Below are 24740 nucleotides of genomic sequence, written 5' to 3'. Positions count from 1 at the left end.
AGAAAGGTTCTGTTGTGAAAATACGATTCATGTTTTATAGATTGCATATCTGTTTTTGTTTGTTTTTTGTCTTGGGCCAACTGTACAAAGTGTGCCTTTATATTTATGCACAAAGGGTGGATGGATCGCTAGAGGTTAGACATACAGATATGCATCTCTGTGTAGAACATTGGAGTAGGATTTTTGCCACAAGATACGACATAATATGAAACCCTAGAAAATGTAGAATTTTCGTGTTTTATATTTTTTTCACTGTTAGACAGACATGTACTGGATACTGTTATATTTTGAAGAAAGTGTTACAGAAATAGACCCCTTTGCCCTTCTCACTTAGCCAAGTAGCTGAACATGGGGTACTGAAAATGGCATGTGAGTTGGCAGAGGGATAATCGATTGATATACATTGGTCTTCAGCATTTTTCTAGTCTAGGGGGCGATGTTGAGGTGACTGAAAAAAATCCTTTATAGCAGTACCAGCACGAGTAGGACACTACATAGAGGACTTTATACAGTGACACAGTTACCAACTGAAGTAGCTGCTATTAAAATCCACACTTACACACACGACTATACATGGCTGTCACACCAGGGTGAACATAGCTGTCAAATAGACAGCAGGGTTGTATGTGACAGCTGACAAATCTATGTTTTGTTTTTCATTGTATTGTTTTAAAATGTGAACACACACACACATGCACGCATACACATATTAGTTAATATATGAAGATTTGTGTTACCTGAAGAATAAACTGTCTTGAAGGTGAAGAAATGTGGTTAGGAGTCTGGCGGACCCTGGAGAGATGGACAATGTAGACCAGTAGCACCTAGAGTGTATCTTCCAGACCCTGTGGAGGCTGCACATGGTCTGGTTCAGCTGGGTACAGAAGGTATGTGCAAGCTGATAAGAGTATATTGGGGTGCACCAGACGTTTCTTCTCAAGCTAGTAGGACGGCAACGTCCTGTCTTGATTGAGAGAATGTCAGGAAGATGATACCAATAGAGCCATCCCATATCCCTCCTGCAGATGGATTTTTCTCCAGGTAAAGCAAATCCATGTCATCCAATTACCAACTTGCAGGATCCTCAAGTATATACTGGTGTACCAATGAAATATGTCTGGGTAAAGGTGTATTGAAATGTGTCTAATGTATTACTCTGTCATACTCAAAGCTTTTGTTATTCAATGTGATAGCCCTAGAGTTATAATAGGTGATAGGGGTATTCATGTTATTGATAATAAATGTAAAATGTATGAGTAGTGGTAACAAATAACATACTTTTGATTAGCCACAAACCAGTGTGAACATAAAGTAATGGTACTAGTTAGAACGAATTGAATAGAATGAGGGTTGAAACTTGATTGAAGTGGTAGCTTTGGCCACTAGTCCTCCCCCACTATCAAGACCACTCCTAGCACAATCGGTCCAGCCAATTACTCTATTCAATTCAGGGGTAAAGGAAAATTTGGAAAGCTTGGAGAAAGTGTGAGTGGCTATTGTCTGAGTAGCATTACGTCCGTAAGTACGTTGACCCCATAGTTGAAGAGAAGTACATCCAGCGATGCCATTCCAGTAATATTCGGACTTGAGCAGGCATCCTTGAGAATGATTATAATTCTTGGGTGGGTAAGGTTTTAGACCAAATTAAGTGCTGGGTGTGCTCTCTCGTGCCTCAGTGATTATATTGAGTAGGACTAGTTCTCTTTCCAATAAATATTCCAGTACCCGAATTATGGGTGGGAGGTCACTAGGGGAAAAGTACGACACCTAGGTCCCTTAGTCTGGAGTCTCCCAATATTTGGCAAGCCGACCACTGTTTCACGTACAAAGAAACTTGAGTATTGGGAGACTGGGAAGAACCAACAGACAATAGCCTGCCCACAAGTGTTGATGAAAAGAACTGATGACATTATTAGAGTGTATATACTAACGCAAGCTGAAGGAGATTGTATATGACATTATTGATAGACATAGAATAATGTTATTGATGAACATGTACTATTTAAATGTTGTCTGAGCTAAAAGATATGCTTTGGTCGGATGAACCTGTTAGACATGAAGAACTGTAGTAGAGTATTCTGTATAACTGATACACGTTCTATTGTACCCTGTACCATTCCAAATAATGCATTACATGTTTTATTGCACCCTTGAAGGGCATACAAAAGGTTATCTCCAAGCTCCAGAGGTATACGGTCTATAGTAAAAGAAAAAAATTGTTTGGAGGATTAAGACTCTCTATTGTGATAACTTGTTTAGATCTACAGACAGCGTGGTCATACACCAAGGGGAACTTACACTACAGATCAATGAAATGTGGTACTGAGATCCTGCATATAAAATCTTTAAGGTGATAGTTTATTATACTATCAAAGGGTGGAACTGACAAAGTCGTATAATTGGATGTACGAAGTATATTGGTTAATATTGTTTTGACGTGCGATTGCGATCAGTATGCCACATAGCACATTGCGTAGCGCGATCGCACGGTAAAATACGCACGCACACACACGCACTCTAACATTTCGTTATTTATATATTTCATATTTATATTGATTCCATTCCACAGTGATTTGTGAGCAGATAGGATGTAGTTTATTATTAGTTTACATATTATGATTATATGTACATTTTAGTGTTATATAAGGTTCAGGTTACAGGAAACGTGTCATGCCTGGTATCATTTTAATCCCCTATTCATCAGCAGTTGTCCAGTTGCTTTGCCGAAGAGATCGCACATTGCATACCCTAGTTAGCAATGTTAGGGAATAAATGTTTAAAGAAATACTGACTATAAAATGCTAATAGACTAGTTGTAACTGGATTCTATTATCAAAGATCTAGAGAGAGGGTCAACTTTAGTGTTTTGAGTACCAGTGCGAAAGGTAATCTCAAACTTGAATCAAGAGAAACAGGGTGACCACCTTGCCTGTCTTGGATTCAGATGACGTGCTGACTGGAACTACTTCAAATTATTATGGCTAGAGTTTACAATCAGGACCAGGGTTGTGGACACAACACCAGCTAGGATTGACAAGGCTAGAGCCTGATGGTGCAGAGTCTAAATTACGGCCAGTATTCATCAAAGCCTGCCTGCCGCAGGAAGGGGTAGATTAGGCTGTATGTAGTGACCAGATCGTAGTTCACTGAACTGGCCCTTAGCGTGGTGGGCAGTCCATTACAAGTAGTAGCTTAGAAGCCAGAGTGGTCAGACTAGCTGAGGCCAGCAGGATGCAGGTAACACAAATCAGAACCCGTCAACATGTGAGTAGTCACGGAAAGTTAGAGGTCAAAACCAATATGTCAGCGTAGTATAAAGTCAGGATTCAAGTCTCAGAAAAACAGGAACAAGCCAGGTACATAACAATGAGTCTAGCAGTAAACTGGATAACAAGCGCAGGAGCTCACAGCTTAAAAGCTTATACTCTGGCAGGGAATGACTGGCAGAGCAAGTTTAAATACTGTTTGGAAGGTTAAATTCCCTCCTCTGTCATGTCAGCAATCATCTGATTGCATCTCAGTGAACTTGCATCAGCTGTATTTGCCACGCTATGAAGTGAAAAATACTGAGTCTTGCACCTAAATGAAGGATTTCTGACATTCAGAGGATTTGTGATGGTATCTCCAGCCTTCAATTGGGCACGTAGGGCCTGACTCATTAAGGATCTTAAATGAAGAAGTTTCTTATTTCAGTCTCCGGGACAAAACCCCTGGGAGCCGCGGCGCACACTTTGGGAACCACTGTCCTAGTCTGAAAAGTCAAAACTTATTGGCTGTTACATACCACTACCTGAGCTCACTCCATGTCTGCTTTATTATAAGGCTGGTTGTTGACAATATTTCTAGTTCTGGAACAAAGAGCCATTTCATAAACTCTCACTAGAATGTCTGCAATATGTATATATGAAGCCATTTTATTTCTGGTTTAAAGCTGACTAAGCAAACTAATAACTGACCAAGGTAAACTGACATGTGATGCACAGAGCAGCAATGAGAGGGCATGGTGAGATTTGCTGATCATGCTCCATGTATAATCTGAAACTTCATCCATTATTAAAATCTGTTTGTTTCTCTCTTTCCATCAATCAATTTCTGAAACCATGAAATGTATAAATGCATATTCCCAGCACCATGCAAGGAAATTCAAGGACAGCTTTTGACAATAATTAAAAGTGATTGGAATTATCCAAGCAATTGAAAGTTTATTAACTATTTACAGTAACAGGAAAACACAACGTTATTGTCGCTATGTAACTGGATTGTGTAAAGAAAAAACTGTGTGTAAAGTGTCTTTTTTTCATGTTGGTGAATTGTGAATACTGCTAAAATAGCGATAGATATTTATGTTTTGAAAACTACATTTGCAGGGAAAACCAGCGTTAGATATAAACAGTACACTTTTCACCATCATTCAATTACAGATGGCACTGTCCAGCTTCACAGTATTTTTATTCTCTGAACTCCTATTCTTCTTCGCTGCAAAGAAATCACAATGTGAATGTAATATAAATCTATTCTTTGTGCAAGACTCCCCTTTACATTCATGGTTCACTATATATGATTTCTTTAATGATACTTCTTTATATTTGCTGTGCAAGCTGTTTTTATCATACACTTGTAATATATTTATTTTTAATACTTAGCTTAAAGTTTCAGAATGTACTGCACATGCATTCTTTGTAAAGTATATAACCAGCCATTGCTGGCTCTAGAGGGGTCTGGACACTAAACATTATGCAATGCTGATTGCTCTCTAATTATGTATTTGTACTTTGCTTAGATTTGGACTTTAGATTTAATAGTTGAATGTTCTAAGAATCTCAAAGTGGTGATTTCTCCTAGATAAATTGTAAATATGTTATGTCATGGCAAAACTTTATATTGTGCTAAAGAGTTGTGCCCTATGGAGAACCTTTAGACAGCCCAAAAACTAGCTCATACATGACAAAGCATGAAGCCATTTTTACATGCTGTAAAACACATATTGACTGGCCCTCAATAACATGGCTGAGGAGCCGTATAACATACACCTTAGAGGCACCACATGCCTGAAATAAAACAGGTGTCTCTAGCTTTCCACTAAAGCATATGGATTTGCAGAGCAAGATGTTACGTTTGCAGAGGAGCAGTTGGTACCAGCCAATTGCAGGAGTTTGGTAGAGCGAGAGATCACTAATAAGTACGTAGTAGATGCAGTGATGTGCCTAGTTAGATGGAGAAGTGCAAAAGTTAGTTTTCATTTTTATGAGTGAAAGGGAATGAGAGGGCTCTGGCAGTTATGCTCCTTACTTTGTGGAAGGGCACACAGATATTTTCATTCTGCAAAAACACTTGACTTTTGCACCAGCTCTGAGCTTGGGACACTTCCTATACATTTAATTGGAGGCAATGTGCACCGTCCACCTTCCAGATGCACTTCGATGGAGAAGCACATTTCTAGACGAACTCTGCCCACTAGGGAAATAAAAGTTGAGGGCAACTTGAGCTTAACAGTTTCTAATGTTTAGTATAAAAAGGTCTATTGGAGGTACTGGGATATTGGAGGTATTGGAATATTCTGTATATAGGTATAACATTTAACTTTAATATGCACTTAATTTCCACCAGAAGTCAAATAAAAAATAAAAGAAATCAATAGTTTGCAAACTGTATTAATAAATGTATGATGCAAATAAAAAATGATTTGACTCAAGTGTTGTTGATTGTTATTTATAATTACTGTATGCATACATTGCCAAAGTAATAGCAAAAAATTAAATAACAGACAAAAGAGCAGTTGGGATACAATGCTTTGGATTAGGTGGTATGCACCAGCTGGATAGGTGCCTCATTCCCTAAATCATCTTGGGCAATATATAGCAAAAGCAGACTTACCATTTATTTGAATACCTGGTTAACAATCAGCGCACCTTTTCTTGAACTAGTCCAGTTAAACAAAGACCACCTCACAGCGGCATCAGTTACACGAATAACAATAGAGCAGTGTAAATTTGCAAACTCCCAACTACAAGAAATGAACAAGTCTTTCTACATTTGCTGGCTCTGCATTTAGAAAATGCTGAGGATACAGATTTGAATTCCCTTACTAAATTTCTTCAAAACAATAGTTTCTCAGGTTCGGACAATCTGTATCTCAGCAATATATGCAGGTGACTTGTTAAAAACGTAATGATCCAAAGAAAATAACTCAGCAATATTCACAGTGCTGATGTTGTAGCAGTACACTATTATTCCTGGCATGTGAATTCATTTTAAAATACCAGTAAGAACTAAAACACCCATTTGAATTCAATGCAGTCACATTAAATACTGATATACCAATGGAACTGAATAGTATGTTGTTCATGCTATGTGATAGTCTTAGCTTTGTATATTTTGTCTTCAAAGACTCTTGTTTGGAAAATAACTTGGCAGCTCTTGCCTATTGAAGATGTACGTACAAAGCAGATCTCATTCTTTGTGTACATGGCTTGTTATATATAGCATTTTTTATTTCATTTAAAAAAACTTGTTCTCCTTCAGGCTCAGAAACATGTCTTCAAAATGTTGCATTAGCGCCATTGTGAACCTTTTAATGGTGAACTGAATAAATGTTACATTTTCTTCAAGTTTTTGGACATCACTACATGGAATTACTTATCTTCACATTCATGGCATATGTCCAAATATGGATTTCTTCTCTATGATTACATACCAGATATGTCAGTACCACCGCATTATAATTTGACCTGGAGCTTGTGGAACTGTGTATATGTATTATTACAAACGTCTTGTCATAGTACCTTGTAGAGCATGTTGTCATTACTATTTAAAACAACTTTCAATATCACACATACCAAAATGGAATCAACTTGATGAGTTGAATATTATTGTTATGCTATTACATGTGTTCTAAAGATTTCTACTTTAACTAAGAATTCACAAACAATTTCTGAATGCATTTTAGACATCAAAGTCAGTTTAGAAATGTAGAAGAGGGGGAGCAAAATTATCACCAAATGTAACAAATATTTTGGAACATAGTTTGATCAAATATGCTTAATTTACATCCAATATGAATCATATGTTATTATTTTTTTATTAAAAGTGCTTCTTTCAATATTATTATATGGGAATACTGTGTATTTAAAATATTTTTCAAAACTACAGATTAATTTAATAACATACCTTGGTGATCATGCTAAAATGAATACATTTTTAACATTTCTGTCGTAATACCCTTTAAATCACAAAACAGTGGTAATAACGCCATGAAATATCATGTTCAGAGGATTTTTATAAACATGTTAGAATTCTTTAGGCAGAGTCATTTGTGAATTCCTCTCAATATAGATATAGCCTGCATAAAGTTACAGTGCATAATACACAGTAAAATAATTGTATTTAATAAAGTGCAAATTCCTGCTTATTCCAAAACTGGTTTGAACAGTAGCAAATTTCTTATTGCCACTTAGGTAAATGTTGTTCTGGGAAAGCATAGTTGTTTTACTAGAAGGTCATGTACCATAATTAATATATCAGTGCATAAAGAATCTGGTTTCTTTATTTCACTTTTTGGCATACGGTAAAGCAACAGTTTAAACCATAAACTTACCAAGACATGTAAGCATTGTTTTTTTTCTAAAGCTGTCTATAGAAAGACAAACTCAGTTCCTGGATCTATGTTCAATTTGGTCACATACTTGTATAACCACACACGGCTCCTGTGGGGACCAACTAATGCTGTTGGACTGCACATAGTCTAAATCAGTATCTGACAAAGTAGAGTTACTGGGCCTGATTCAAATCGGAACACAACCTGCACGCAACTTGCTTTTTTAAAAAAACGAGCACGGAACTTGAACGTATTTCCGACCGTATTCAAATCCAAGCGAATCTCAAGATATTTCAATTTGAATCTGGGCGTAAGTACTTACTGTATGTTAACAGGCAGAAAACAGTCCAGGATACACACATGCATATGTGCAATATAAAGTCTCACCAGAACACTTGCAAAGAAAAAAAAAAAGTTATAAAATAAACTAACAACTCATTATATCATAATCGTTAAAACATGCGTTTTAAAAAAATATTTTTTTAGTTTATTTACTTTTTACATTAAATACATAAAATCGGATGTTCTTAATGCGTACTGTACATACAATGCATTTTTATATTATCTCTTACTTGCATACAAATGTTATTTGCTATCTAGTTACTTGCAAACATGTAGTATTTAATACAAAGACAATGCCATGACAGTCATCACTATCAGTTGGCACTTACCCCTGCCCTGTAGCTGGTGAAAATGATACAGCTAAAAAAATGTACTTGGAGAAACCCAGGAATTGAATCCGCAGCATGGGCGTTGGCATGCCCTTACTGTACATTGCCTATGGTCAACCACCCCTTCCCACCCTTCAAGTCAGAAGCTGTTGTAAATGTCAATTACGTTCTTAAGTGAATTGCATGCAATTGCGTCCATTGGCGAAGGTCCGTTTCTGTGTATATGCAAAGCTATTTCACGCAAGAAACGTCACGTAAAGGGACTTGTGTCCGAATATAAATCAGGCCTACTGTGTAGATGTTGCTTTGGGCCCATAAACGTGCGGTTTTATTTGATCTTCAATGGTTAAACTGGAAGATGGAATCACTGTATGTATGGGCAGTTTTAATATTTACCCAACACAATATGGAATGCAAATGGGAAATAAGTTTGATATAAGAGGAACTCTGAACTTCATATTTTGCGCAATTTCTGAATGGTTGACTGTCACGGGCAGGCTGGGCTGGGGGGGCATCTGCCCCCGGGGGTGGTCCCATAGTGGCCTACTTTGGGCTGGGTCACCTGCATTTTTTTCCTTTAAATAGTGGCCTCTGAGTCAAGTCTTACCCTCTGGGCTAAAATTTGCCAGCCCTTCCCATGTTGACTGTGCATTGTTTTACAGCAACTGATCTTCTGATTTAAAATATGCAATTCAATACAATAACAAAAACATACTTATATTTGTTCACTTTACATAGATTTATAAAATAAACAAATCTATTATTTTACAATAAGCATTTATAGAATAAGTAAACATGTAAAATAATTTGGAAATTAGCTTAACATTTCTCATTTCAACAAATATAAAATATTTAAAAATATACTATATTACCCGTTTTCCAGAACACAGTGTTTTAGTGTATCTTTATATCTAAAGATGTTTTAACATAATTTTAACTGACTTTTCTTCTTGTTAGTCTGCTAGTAAGAGTTCTGGTACTTGAAGCTGTGGTTGTAGTTATGTGTCTACTCCTCAACTGGTGTATGGTGTTATGGACAATTATCTCAGAGGTTTTGCTGCGCTTTCTAGTAAGTCTTTTGTCTTGATAACTATTTTGAGTATTCTTATTTGACACACACTTAGTGATGCTTGATTTTCTTTTTGTAGGCTTTAGTGAAACAAACTGTGACTTTCCAAGTGTCTTCTGTCCTCCAACAGACCGTTCATTCCTTCGGCTTGCACTTATTTTTCTACTAGGTCGACAAACCTGAACAAAAGGTTTGGTTGATTTCGGCAGTACAGAGGAAGATTTTCTTCTTGGCTGTTTTTTACATCTTGATTTACCTTGTGCAGGCTTTCCTAAATTTTTTGCCATCTTTTGTGAATTATCCTTGAACTGTGAAGCAACTCTAGGCTCCAACACTGGCTTGGTCTTCCTCGTTGAGGATTTAGGAGACTCTCTTCTAATCATCTTCTTTGGCCTCATTGTTTTTTTAGATTGTGTGATCATGGAACTATGCTGAATGTCTTCCTTGTCCTGGGCGTAACTGGCATTACAAGGGGTAAGAGGAAATTGTGCATATGGCTTATCAGGGTGCCCTGATTTTACACAAGCTGTGCCAATATAGTCTGTGCAATGTGATGACCCCTCTCCATTTGTGCTTGAATTTAGATCTTTACCTTTGGCGGAATCAGTGTGTACGGAAGCAACAGAACAACTGCTCAAAGACTTTTTTGATGTATCGGATTTCTTTTGTTCAAACTCTAGTTTATCAACATTTCCTTCGCTACTTAGACTTCTGAACAGCTTCCGAACACAGAGTGCTTTGCTACCCATTCCTCGTACTGAATTTCTTGGAGGGGTTTTAAGAATACGATTCGTCAAAGGATCATAATACTTCAGAGGAGACTGCTTATATTTATAATACACAGAGTCCCTACTGTCAGTGGAATATCGATTACGACCTCTGCTAGATATGCAAGCTGCTTTAAAAGTACTTGGTTTTATATCTGGATGTGAAAGAACATAAACCATAGTCTTGGGTTGTAAAGGGGTTAAAATTTTGGTGTATGATTCTGGAAGCTTTAAAGCACACATTCTAGTTTTCATGTCTGGAGTCATTTCCTCTCCAAAGTCATCAAAAACACCTTGTTGTGATTCGTTTTTCAGGACTTTCTTTTTTATCACTGGGTAGTTGACCAAACTTGTCTGAGTACCATGGCTGACCTTAACTACTTGGCATCTTGAAGCTTGTCTCCATGTTCTTCTACAGGGTTTAGGGTGCTTGGATTTAAGCAATGTTTCTGATTTAATACTGTGGGTATCAGAATGATGATCTTCATAAAGATGATCTTCAAATAATGGTAACACATTAACATTTTGGGATTCATTCCAGTCATCAGTCTGCACCTCACTTTTTCTTTCTGTTTCTTTGTTTTTATGGTGTCTTTTGCTGCCAGCATTCATTTGAGGTTCTTCTTCGAAGTAGCAATGGAACTTCCCCTTCTTAAACTGTTTGACAAGAGCTTCAACTTTTAAGTCATCTTCATACATTATTTGGGACCAAGTTTTACCAACAAAGGAAGGAGGCACATGAGTCAGAGCTGGAAGAATATCTTCTTTATGTTCAGACTTTATAGCTTGCAAATCTTTTTCTGGGCTTACACGGAGAACACATTTAAGTTTAGATTTGTAGTCTTCATCAATCTTCACACTGGATTCTTTGAGCAAGTCTAAATTTGTTATTAGCGACTTGGAATACTCCTCTCCTAACTGCGTTGGTACATTCCAGTCAAAACTTAAACTTGATCCCTCACTGTAGGTAATAATCGATTCAACATTTAATGACGAAACACCTTTTTCATCCTTTTCTGGTGACCTATTTGATGATGGTTCATGGCAGTATTTCCATATGACTGCCTCAATTACATCATCTACTGAGGTTTTATCACCTCTGAACAAGCGAATCCCTTGGTCTTTGAGGTGGTTAGGACTTTCTCCAGTAGTTCCTGATCTTTTTAAGTCATTAGTCAACACACAATCCCTGAGAATAACTTCTTTTTCCTCCTGACATTTGAAAATGCTTTCTTTTCCAAATGATGTACCTGAGGTCAAATTACAACAGCTGCCTTGGAAATTACACTGTCTATTTGTAAAAGCACTTGTAGGACTTGTGGTCACATTAGAACATTGGGACTTGATTCCCTTTCCATGCTTTGTGGTTTTGTTCTTATTGGGCTCCAAATATAATATAGAATGTGGAGTTTCAAAACAACCAATTTTTTTTGCAGTCAACTGGCTAGGTGAAAACAAAGGAGAAGGGTTACACGGAGAGCTGTGAGGCATAGTATTTACTGCTGTACTTAAGGATTCCTGGCCAATGGTCAATATACTATTGAAAGCAGGAATACTTTGCTGAAGTTCCTCACTTGTGGAACACTGCTCCATTTCAGGCTTTTTATTGCGTGTCTGACTGAAGGCCATTTCCTTAGAGTTGTACTTTGATATACATGAATCAAACATGCAGTGCTTGTTCAAATCAGTTGTTAATAAACTGGAAACAGTGGCATTATTTGTCTGGGGAGGTGATACAATACAAAATCGATCTTCTTGTGAAGAAGAAAGCACATCCACTTCTGGTATATCATCGTATGTTGGTCTGAAAAACAAAGATGTACTGTTTAAATATTTATGACATTGACACCTCTGCCTGCAGTTACTCTACTGTTGAACTTTAGCTAGCTTGTCCACACAGCTTTCTCCAACCCTTGACCTCGCTAGTGACTCAAACCATTCCCCTCTTTATCGGGCCTGATTCATTAAGGATCTTAACTTGAGAAACTTCTTATTTCAGTCTCCTGGACAAAACCATGTTACAATGCAAGGGGTGCAAATTAGTATTCTGTTTTGCACATAAGTTAAATACTGACTGTTTTTTCATGTAGCACACAAATATCAACTTTAAATTTCAGTGTACAAATAAGCTATCAAGTATTTGTGTGTTACATGAAAAAACAGTCAGTATTTAACTTATGTGCAAAACAGAATGCTAATTTGCACCCCTTGCATTGTAACATGGTTTTGTACAGGAGACTGAAATAAGCAGTTTCTCAAGCTAAGATCCTTAATGAATCAGGCCCATCATCACTAGTCCCTGATCTTAAATAGTCTATGCTTCCAACTGGATCATCAGTAAAAATAGAGTTTCCAGAGGCAGGATGCTTACTTCAGTCCATATCTGCATCTGACAGGCCCTGTTCCTGTATGTTATGATCACCATTATACATTCATGTACAAAACAAAAGTACAACCTCTTTTAAACTGTTATCAAAACATATAAACATTTTACATATCAGGACATAATTAGCATTTATCATAATCATCACCAAGTCCTAAAATATGATAAATCTAATCTCAAGCGACAATTAATCCAGATTTTAATTTGTCATTATTAATTCACCAAAAAAAGCCAATGTGAAGTCATGTGTGAAAAAATAAAACTTCTTCACTGCTTCTATATCAATAAAGAAGGTAAGTTGAGCCTGGACCAACTAATCAAGGGTCAAATCATATTTTGACCATCAGGGAGTGCTACCACCGTTATGTAAAAGCCTAATCTTTGGCAGGTCGGTCTGCAACATTTAAGCTTGTTTTAAGACAATGCCAAGGAGAAAATCCATCTGCAAATGATCTCAGAGAAGCAACTGATACTGCTCTTCGGCCTGGAAAGGATTATAAGACCATTGTAAAGTGTTAGTAACAAAAAAAATTTGAAAAAAGAAAAGTTAAATAAACATACACATTACAAATGAAGGTTGTGGTTATCCATCACTGTTAAGTTTTTTACATGTTTACTTTAGAACACCTATTAAGTAGATTTCAATTTCTAATCAAGACTCTGCCTAACATGCCAATCACAGCAAGTGATTGTAGAGAGGACCATTTTAGTACTTTCAAAGACCTGAATCAAATGTTATTTCTCAATTGATCTAGTGTATCAATAAAACTGCTCCATTTGTGGAATGTGTCTGCTTTCTTATCTGGGTCAAAATACGTTAATTTATGGAGTTTTGGTTCCATTGTTAGAGTCTAACGATCTGCAACTGTTAATAAAATCACAAAAGATTTTTGATGCAAATTCACCAAGAGATCAAGGTTGCAGAATGACATGGCTACAACATTTCTCTGTATGGTAGTATGAAAAGTTTATTAAAGTAATTATTTAATATAATTATTTATTAAACAAAATTCAATATACCAGCATGGTTTAAAACAGTGTTCAGGTCTACTTGTAACTGTTTACATCTCTCTGCTTTCTCCCTCTACTAAATGCTTTCTTGTGCCAAGAATATACATTGCTCTAAAAAAAACAAAAACTGTGGGCATCTGACAGCTAATAGGTGCTTGAAAGTATGCTCACTATGAGCCTGATTCTTCAAGGAGCGTAAATGAACATACGTGCTGTGTGCGTAAAAGCACTCTGTGCATGCCCAGAAATCGACTATAAGCCAGAGAACGTATGTACACAGTCAATATACAGTAAGGGGCGACTGTAAAAATGCATTTTAAGTCCTGCAGACATTAATAACATCATGACAAATGTACTGCATGGGGCGGAAAAAAAAAACATTTTTAAAAAAAAAAATATTTTTTCATTACTGACTGTTATTAACAGGTGACAATCATTGAATACTTTTTTTTCTGTGTGTTCTGCTGGGACTTTTCTATTCCACATATGTATTGGACATATCCTGCAGTGTATAGTGTATTGTGCAGAGCATACCTAGACATAAATTTATCAAGCTGAGAGTTTCCGGCGGGTTTGAAAAGTGGAGATGATGCCTATAGCAACCAATCAGATTCTAGTTATCATTTATTTAGTACATTCTACAAAATGATAGCTAGAATCTGATTGGTTGCTACAGGCAACATCTCCACTTTCCAAACACTCTTGGGTGTATTCAACGAGATGTTTTTTCAGATCCACTTGTAGCTGAATATGAACGTGCATATGCCAGAATTACATGTGTTATAAAGAAAAACGTAATTTATGTGTGCCTTAATGAAACGTGCCCTGTGAGAATAGAATTCAATATATGTACTTCCAGGAAATCTCTTTTCACTTCTCAAAAGATTGATTCAGGTAATATAGTCGATCACTACATGTAACCTCAAAATAGAGAATTTTCATTTTGAATCTAATTGACCAAATGAAAACATTCTGTCAGTACTCATTTAGTAAACTATTTGGCTTGCCTGGACATAAACATCTGCTTGTCCACATTTCTAAGAGAGGCCAGTTCAAAATGTAATAGGCTGAAATCCATTTTGGATACCAAATCTTTACCAAGCTCTTCCTCTTCCATCTGTAAACATTTTTACTCTGTCGATATGGTGTAAAGTCTAAGGGCTAGATTTACTAAGCTGCGGGTTTGAGAAAGTGGGGATGTTGCCTATAGCAACCAATCAGATTCTAGCTGTCATTCATTTAGTGCATTCTACAAAATGACAGCTAGAATCTGATTGGTTGCTATAGGCAACTTCCCCACTTTTTCAAACCCGCAGCTTAGTAAAGCTAGCCCTAAGTTTCCACAGACAGTTAAGCATAAGTGTTTGGTTGGCACAGATTGTATCTTTTTTGCAGGTGAACTACATAGTAGCTCTTAATGGTGTGTTTCGGGAAAATTATGATGGGAACGCTGACTTTCCACCATTTAGTAGGTAATAGTTCAACAAAAAGTAAACATCTGGGGCCCTATCAATGAGAATGTAGTTCGAACACCAGTGGCTTCAACGCTGTGTCAAAAAGTATTTTTTCTCAAAATATTGAATATAGGGTTTCTTTGCTATATAAAACTTGTTTGACCTTTATCAACATTACATGAAAGACTAAGGGGTATATTTACTATGCCCCGATTCCCGGCGCTTTAAAGTAATTTTTTTTCAAATGGTAATTTTATTAACGACAAAACCCAATGTGCTTTGTCTTTAATAAAAGTGCAGTTTTTTAAAAAAAGTAATAATTCAAAGCACTGAGAATCCGCGGTTTTACGGAACCACTGCATAGTAAATATACCACTGAGTCTAAAATTTTCCGTATATATTTTTTAAAATTTTATAATTGACATTACATAAAGAGATAAACCTATATGGTGCAATACCTAAGATGTCTCTCCTGTTTTGGCAATACTTTAATAAGAGTAGCGCTGAAATTCACCGCTGGTAGCTCCTGCTGCAACATGGCATTATAAAAAGTTAGTAAGATATTTTGTCTTTCAGTATTACTCTCATGTAAATTTGCCTGGTCCTGGGGGTATAAGATTTTTCAACTGTGTAATTACCAGATCTAATGGTTACTGTTTTGTTTAAACTTTCTAATTGCACTTCTGTGATTTGCTGTAATCTAATGCTATTCCAGAAGACTGTCTTGATCAATTTGTCAAAATCATCCTTCCGATATAGCTTCCCATAGAACTGTTGATCCATTGACAGGACATTGTCACCTCTGTGGCAGAGATTTGGATGCTTATTTTTAACTGTTAAAACAATAGCCTGAACTATTTCTGCCTTCATTAAATTTGTTAATAGCTTTCTATATTTATTACCATATTTGTGGAATTTACAGCTCTAGAGTCTCATTGCTGTCTCTTCTACCTGATGCATTATAAAGTTGAATTGCTTAAATTACTTCTATGTCAGAAGGTAAATTTCTTTAAGGTGAGGGTTGTTGTGTACTTGAAGATAACAACAATCTGATACTTCAAGCTGAAGCAGCACTGTTGAATCGCAGAAAAGTGTTGGCCAAAAGGTACATCCTGTGCTTGCTCATCTACTGACAAAAAGCCATTAATCTTCTGTACATTGATCTAAGAACATACAACAACAAATTCTTTGTCCATCAGAATATTTGATGAGTTGCTGAAACTTCTTCGACTTGCACTTACTTACTAATCAAAACTCTTAGGGAAGGCATAGTATAACCACAGAGGAAAGTCTGCTTGTTACATTGAGGAATGTCCATGTCTCCTCCTGTGTCCAGGGCTTGTTGTTTTACTTCCATTCAGTGTTATGGAACATTCATATTTTCTGTATTGAGTGTTATGTGTTATCAAAAAGGGGTTATTTTAAACTTTTTTCAACATTCAAAAACACAGACACCAACTTTCCCATAAGTATTCACAGCTAATGAGGCTTCTGCTCTATCAGTAAATTTACTGGAACCTTACCCCAAACTTGGACTTGATATCTATTACTGACGTACCACAGCTAAGCACTTTGTGGAAAAAAAAGTTTCCATTAACAACCAGGTTTGATATAGATTCGGTGGATTCTGCAATCAAGGCAGCATGTGCTTTGTGCAACATTGTCAGACAAAGAGAAACTGTGATAGCAGAAGACAGTAAGTCCAGTGAGATTGAACAGGACCAGTGGCCTGGCACTCAAAATACAAATTTGAGAATGGGAGTCTGTGATATGCTTGCTGACAATTTTGTTTCACCCGAGGGAGAATTATAGTTATGATGTTGCTGTATACTTTGTTTGTAGAACATACTTGTTTGTTATTTGAACATTTGTTATCAGTACTTTCAATTACTGCAATAAGAAAAAAGAAACTTCAAATGCAAAAACATTTTTTATAAAAAAAACAATTATAAATAAAACATAATTATTTTATTCGCATAAGAGAAATAACCCTGAGTCTAACCTATACACAATATGGGTCTGATTCTTCTGAAGCAAGTCCATTTGCATGCTGTATCTTGAAAGAACTCAACGCATGCGCCAGAACGCAAGCGAACGCAAATAGATGCAATTCATGTCTGAGCGCAAATATCACTTTTGACTGCCTACGACTTGAATGGTTATACTGTTTAGAGTTGTTCATTTATTTTATATTACATTTTTTGTATGTGTTCTAATGTGACCTTATACTACAAATATGTTTATGTGTATACTGCATTCTGTTCTGTCTACATACGGCAAGTAACGTTGAGCGTACTTACACCCAGATTCAAATGGAAACATATCTTGCAATGCATTTGGATATGATCAGAACTACGCTCAAGTTCCGTGCTCTTTTATTTAAATGCAGATTGCTTGCAGGTTGCGTCCGAAGATGAATCAGGCCCTTTATGTCGGTTATATATGTTTATCTTCACATAGGTCATTTTTGTTGGAAAAGTGGACCTGTGACCAGGTCTTCATAATGTTTTGCAAGTGTATGCCTTGTGCACTCTGCCATTATAAAACAAAAATAAACCCCCAAAAAATGTACATCAAAATCATCAGCTGCCCGAGAAATAATTCTGAGCACTCTTATGAGTAGACTTCTTCCACACCTCACAACCATAGTGCTATGATTTGTTAAGAAAGTCTGGCTGGGACAGTGCAAATTAAAGCACACTTTTATTTGTTGCTTTCCTTACTATATAGGGTCTGAATTTGTATGCAAGTGCATTTCTGCGTAATTATGGATGTCATGTATAATTTATCACACTGCCCATGCGCACAACTTGCACCGGTAACATTTGTGGACCCTTGTAATTCAAGACGCAGAATAGGGCTCTGTCACGCGCCGGGTGATCGGGCAGCGCACCCGACACCCGGCAGACTTACCTGCCTCCGGCGCTCCGCTCCGTCCTGGGCACCACCATCTTGGATCTGGGTCTGCGCATGCGCCAGCTGTATTAAACCTCTTCCTTTCTCATTGGTGGATTTGCTGTGGCGCCCAGTTTAAAAGGAACCTCCTCACTACCTATGGTGCCTGTTCTTTGAGTCACCCTCTGGTGATAGAAGTGGCTTCCCTGCGTGTCCTGTCTATTCTGTTGTCTGCAGAGCTGACGCTCCACCTGCTGCATTTACTACACCATTATCTGCAGAGCCACCTGCTGCATTTACTACACCCTTGTCTGCAGAGCTGATGCTCCACCTGTTACATTTACTACACCCTTGTCTGCAGAGCTGACGCTCCTCCTGCTGCATCTACTATATCGTTGTCTGCAGAGCTGACACTCCACCGGCTGCATTTCCTATATTGTTGTCTGCAAAGTTGACGCTTCACCTGCTGTATTCGCATACTGCTGTCCGCTAAGCTGACCCTCAACTGTTGTTCTAGGCTGATTCTCTCCACTCCATGTCTGTGTGGTAACCGGCTAGATGGCAGAGCTGACGCTCCATCCACTGCACCTGTATTCTGTTACTGCAGAGCTCACGCTCCATCTCCGGTTCCAGGGTGTCTACCTAGCTATCGGGACCGTTGACTACTCCTCCTACGGTTCCTTCTCCTCTAGCCTTCCCAAGGGCTTCCGTTCAGTACTCCTAGTGGGGGCCGTGACCTGCGAGTCAGACGCAGCTAAGACCATACTGCCGTTCCTGGTGAATACCATTTCCTCCTTAGATTCCGCGCCCTGCTAGAGTAGTGCAAAACTGTTCGAACCCTAGGATTTGCTTCATTAGCTTGATACCTCGTGTGGAACCGTGACAGGCTCCCAGTGAACTGGGCACGTCATTAGGCTTAGAGTTACATCTGAAATGTCTGGTGTTTAGGTGTAATTGTTGCGCCTACAGAAAGTAGGTGTAAGCCCAATTGCTTGCCATACAAGTACTTACTTGTGCGGTGGTCACGTCTTCTGTAATTAAGCTTGAAATGTAATGTAACGCAAATATAAATATGGTGGACGTATTTAACTTGAGTTCATGCATATTCTTGCGACTTAAAGCTTGCAAACCTACATGCTACTCTAAATCCCCCCATGATGCATAAGCTATCACATGGAGAAAAACAATTAGAAGAACTGATCACTGGTCTGTTTAAAAATGAAGTTTGTCCTCTATTTTCACTGATAACTTATTTTACCAAAAAATTAGGAGCATATGACAAACGGTGTAATATTTTCAGACCAGTGTACATGAAATATATCTTGCTACTTTGTTAGCCTGCCCATGTATAAACACTACTAAGGAGATTCCAAGGGGGAATTCAATTGACCATGTTACTTGTAAGAGTAACGTGGGCCGTGCACTATTGTCGTAACAGTAACTTTAACACAGATTATTATTCGCAGATCTCAGAACTGCGAGCAAAATTTTGCTGTGAAATTACTGTATTAACAGTAATAGTGCGAGGGCTGCGTTATTCTCACGAATAATGGAAATTGAATTTCCTCCCAATATGCAATTTTAGATACTTCCCATTAAAGAGTGTCTTACTTGCAATTCTACTAACATTATATACCTATTGCAATGTGAATGTAAAAAGCAATAGATAGGCAGGACTTCATGTCCTTTGAATATAAGATTATGGAAGCACTTGAGGAACATCAACATAAACAATCATTCAGTACTTGCACATTTTAAAGGAAATCTTAAGTGTTTTGTAAATTCATTGAAATCCTTTTGCGGGATAGACTGTATAAGAATATACTGGGAGTATGTTAGTGAAAAAAAAGATAGAATGGATATTCACTTTAAAAATGTTTGAGTTGAAATTGTTTCTGGAATAAGCAATTCATGAATTGTAACTTATTTCCTTTTATACCCTGCAACTATTTTTATGTACCCCCCATTCTCTGCCAACTTTGGTATTTAATGTGGGCACATCTTTACATGGATCTTTTCATTCTCCAAATATTTTTTTTGTATTGAGAAGCAGGAAGCGGGAAGACATTGTGCTTTCCACTTGGTTAATATGTGTATAGCATGGGACAACTTTACTCTTCACAGTAGATTTAAGGTGGGAACATACATTATCAATTTCTCATAATAAGGTCTGTTTATGTCAGATATTGTAGTTGTACAGTAGATACTTAATTCTTTAGAGCTGCTTGAAATCGACACCTCATTCCTATGAATAGTGGCAACCAGAAGAAGTTCATATGCATTCTACAGGGCTAGTAGGTGGAATGCAAGCAGTAAATGAACTTTCTATATACACAGAACGCTCGCTGATGTTTCTGAGCAATGTATATTTATCTAGAGATGTCAGCATGATCTTCTGAAGCCAGTTTATTTGATTGGCTTTTGTGGAAGTCCTTCCATTGGCTGTTACCTGTCCTGTGGTTATAAATAATATAATTTACCACAGATTGTATAAGTGGGCAACGAGAGTTGGTATAGTTAGATGTGGCAATGCTTATATACAAGATTTAATAGTTTTGGATGGAAATAACTTTAAATCGAGATGTTTCTGATTGATGGTTGAGATTATAAAAGATGGAGTTCACTCGGTGTTCTCTTATGGTTTGAGAAAGATCACAGCAGTAGAAATGAGATAAAAGCGGCCCAGTGGTATGAAGCAAATTTCCTGGATTTGTCTGTCTAAGAATCCTGGTAATTGGAGGTAAATAACCTTGTTTTCGCTGATGAAACATTCCAGATATTCTAGAAGGTTTAATTACCCTGGTAAAGAACATATTCTTGCTAATCAGTGTTCTTCCCAGAAAATCTTGCCAGCCGGGTGGCATTGAGAAGTAGCCAGGTGGGGGCAGTGTAATACTTTGCAATAATATTGAAAAATGTAGGAGGCTATTGCCCACACCTGCCAGGACTGGTCAGGCTGGTGGTCAGTGGTCTAACACACACTGCTGGCTGTAGTGCTCACATAGTGCCTGTTCTAATAGGAGAAACAATGGTTTATTCTACTACTAATAGGACTCTGTTGGGCTCACAGAGCTGGGTGGCAAGTAAACACAGCCGGGTGGAGACACGGGAAATAGGTGCTGGGGAGAACACTGGTAATTAATAATAAGTGACCATGTAAACATCTCTACAATGTTTCTTTTCTTGCTTGTTGTGTCACATATATATGAGAATATACAGGATTTATGTGAAGCATTTTAGGAAAATATAAGGATGAATAAGGGAGCTGGAGTGTTCATGTTTGGAGCATTGAGAAGGCATCATGATTGTGACATTCTCCCATGGTCACATATTTTAGGATGACATTCTAATAACTATTTTTTGACGATTTATTTATGTATGAGTGTTTAAATATTTGAAACCATTTAGGAGCATTCTTGGTGCTGTAATCAGGAGTGCCAGTACATGTACCCATAATGAGAAATGTTCTTAAATTGTATACCTGTGACGTGGTACTGCTGGTATGCATTAGCTGGCACCTAGGGTGCACTTAGTAGGAATTCATTTTGTTTTAGATACTCAATCTTGTCTTGTGATTCATAACTTTGTTTCCCAATAAAACCGCAACATATGACAAATTGTGCCGTTTTTACCAACCAGTGCACACAAAAATTATCTTTGAAGATGCATATTACAGTTGACTGGTAGTAGTAACTTGGGAGACTTATGGGTTTGCTTAACCATAGGATTATTGGAATCTCCCCAGGTCTATTTACCCAAGGGTCTTATATATCACTATGAGAAAGTTGTGGATAAAGGTGTGAGCTATTGTTGGGAGTATGGGTCAGTGGAAGTTGGGCCAATTATAAGTGGTCAATTCTGTTGACCCATGTTGTGTGAATTAAACTGGGGCCCTAAAAAATGTTTACATGTGTATAACTAACTACATTATTGCAAGAGAAACTTGCCATATTATTCATAACATAGCTCTCTCAGCCTCCACAATACAATAACCGCAAAAGGCGAATAGAGCATTCCTGAGCACCCTGCTTCTACTGCAATTATACATACGATATATATTAAAGCTTGGGGAATATACCCCCTTAACTGAAATAAAAATAATATTTTATCAGCGCATATATTTTAATATATACAGTACATGTTTTTGTGCATATTATAGATCATATGCAATATAATTATTGAACATAAAGCAATAAATATACATTAAATAACCTATGTACTATGTATGTTATTATTAGAAAACCTAGACTGAAATATACAATAACATTGACCATATCAACCTGGTTATGGTGGAAGTTGCAACATAGCTATTGCCTCAGAAGGGTGGATTGTCTTTCTCCTTAACAGAGCTGTGCAGGAACAATTAGGTATGTGGTTTTAGTAGCCTGTGTTTTCATTCATTTTCGTTCATCCATCGTCTCCACCTCTGCATCACAGATTCCATTGCAAGAAGAAATGCTCGAAATTGGCTGCAGTGAATAAGTACAGGCAAGCAGAAGAGATCACTGCAAATCTTTAGCCGTGGGAAAATAAAATAGAGCGTATACATGTAACTTCTCTGCTGCCGAGAAATACTGAAGCAGGAACAGCTTCTTATCCTCTGAAATAATATTTCCCAACTGTTTATACACAGCCCAGACTGGTGCTTCTTGAGCACAGATCAGTAAATTAGTACTCTTGGACGTGTATTTCCTTCATCTCCTGGTGGACTCATTTCTGTATGCTCTTACCACCTTGGTTTGGATATGTTTACTCAAATAGCCTCAATAACTGAGCTGTCAGAAATAAACACAAAGCAAGGACAATATGTTTTTCTGAAGATCATATTCATTTAATTTCCTATTTTGAATTTATATTCCAAGTCACCCAACTTCATCTGCATTTGCTGCCTTTCCAGATAACAAGTCTGACTTTTTATTCTGATGTCTCCCAGCATCTGGTAATTTGCCTGTACTTGTTGCCAGTTGCTCCTTTATATAAATAAATTGCCCCCGTGATCAGTTTGCCTCTGTAATGATCAAGCCATAGACTATGCATGTACATACCATATCTTCATAAGTTAAAGGTGCAGATGTTAAAGTACTGGCTCTGCTTTTTAGCAGTTTCATATTGGCCTCACCATGTTTCTTGTGTGTCTTATGCCTTTGCTCATGCAGTGACATAATACCAGCCAGTGACAGTAATTATTTTTCCAAGTACCACTCACCAGATATTTACTGTTGCAGGAGAACTGTGGTTTTCATTGAAGTGAGATATACCCAGTATTTTGTGAGGGTTGTTCCTGGAGCTTTAGGGTGTGCATCTTACCGGCTTTATTTTATTTATTTATAAAGCGCCACCATATTTGGCAGCAGTTTAGGGGATCATGATACAAGCAAGAACATACGACATGAAACAGAAGGCAGTGATGGACCTGACAAAATGAGCTTACAATCTATGAGGTGTGGGGAACAATTGATACATAAGGTAGAAGAACAATAATGCTGATGTGGTCACTATACGCCTGGAGCTTTCCCTGTCTTTAAAAATCTCTCCAGTATTCAGCTTGGTCCTTCCCACTTCATACATTACCAATTCTTTTTCTGCCCTTACAATTCCTCTCCTGTTCTAGTGAAAGTATGAAGCCCAACATATTTAGAAACCCTAGGAAAAAAGTTCAGTTTGGTACAGTGATAAGGTTATAGTCCGGAAGACCGGACAAGAATTAACACTCCGCTGCATCAATGTTGTTAGTCCTGGACTTGGCGACCGAGTATGTGTGACATCAATGTGCAATTAAATCATGAATTCGTCTCTGTAACTGTTGCTCTGAGTTTTTTTGTAATTGGCATCAGGTCCCATTGGTTCCGACACCTGCATTCCTCCTATTTAAGGCACCTATTCTTGATACTCCTTATTTGTGGTCACAACGTTGCTTAACTTCTGCCAGTGTGACCACTCTTTTCTCAAACTCTTGGCTTTGGATAGTGACCTACACCATTCTGCTCTCTACAATCCTGACGTCGGCTTGTGACCCCAATTATCTTAACTTCTCCAGTCCCTGACAAGTCCGTTCAGCGATTCTTCTGTCTGGACCTACTTCATGAATCATCAGAAACTACGCAGATCCCTGGTCCAGGTTGATTATTTTAGTCCTTACCTGCACCTGCCGTGTCCTACTCCTGCTAGTAACAAGCAGCTATATATTCCTATGCATAGTTGATTATGAAGTCCCTATGTTTTGTATAATGTATTGTGACATAGTTTGAATATAATACTTTTTAGGAACAGAATGCATCTTTTCTTTTGTTAAAAAAGGGTCAGAAATAAGGTTTCCGCTCTGCAATTTGTTAATAAATTCAAACAAAATATGAAATTGTTCTAATGATGGAGAATCTCCCTATACCCTTAATAACTGTTAACTAGTCCAAGGCAACCACTTACATGCACGGATTGTCAGTGGCAAAGAATCGCACAGTTTAAAAATTAACAAATAATAACAAGAAGTCTACCCATTACATGTTGAGGAATGTCTTGTAAAGTTTCATACCACGCTAAGTAAAAATCTCTGTAATATAATACAAGAATATTAATGCATAACCACAAGGTCTATCAAGCATACGGATATAATAAAAAAAGTCTGTTGATGCAGTTTATATTACATTCCACAAACAAGCCAACTACATGGATCATGTTCTGCCACAACAAAAACAACTATTTGTCACACATAATTCTCACCTTGTATCATGATAATGTTGGGGGTGATAGAGGTGTACATCCTGCAAGAAACGCTCCATCAACATGCTGTTATTGAAACGGTTCTTTTTACAGCTGGAAAGGTGTCTGTGCTGGTCACTTGAAAGATGCTGGAGCAACAATTAAATATATAATGAAGATAGATTAAAATGGTGCAGGTC

At 37.5% G+C, this 24740-nt stretch overlaps 1 protein-coding gene across 1 annotated transcript in view; it reads right to left on the bottom strand.

Moving 5' to 3' along the window:
- Positions 1 to 8054: 8054 nt before the first annotated feature.
- Positions 8055 to 24740, bottom strand: part of ZDBF2 (zinc finger DBF-type containing 2) — a 40663-nt gene continuing 23977 nt past the window's right edge. Inside the window, exons 6-7 of the mRNA XM_075180207.1 lie at positions 24562 to 24689; positions 8055 to 11905 (exon numbers count right to left, since the gene is read on the bottom strand). Of these exons, the coding sequence (XP_075036308.1) occupies positions 9199 to 11905; positions 24562 to 24689 (2835 nt within the window). The 3' untranslated portion in view covers positions 8055 to 9198. The remainder of the gene's footprint in view (positions 11906 to 24561; positions 24690 to 24740) is intronic.

Source organism: Mixophyes fleayi, chromosome 7 (genome assembly GCF_038048845.1).
Source record: "Mixophyes fleayi isolate aMixFle1 chromosome 7, aMixFle1.hap1, whole genome shotgun sequence".
Classification (NCBI taxonomy): domain Eukaryota; kingdom Metazoa; phylum Chordata; class Amphibia; order Anura; family Limnodynastidae; genus Mixophyes; species Mixophyes fleayi.
Note: the sequence above shows the minus strand (reverse complement) of the source record. Positions and strands in the feature narration are given on the sequence as shown.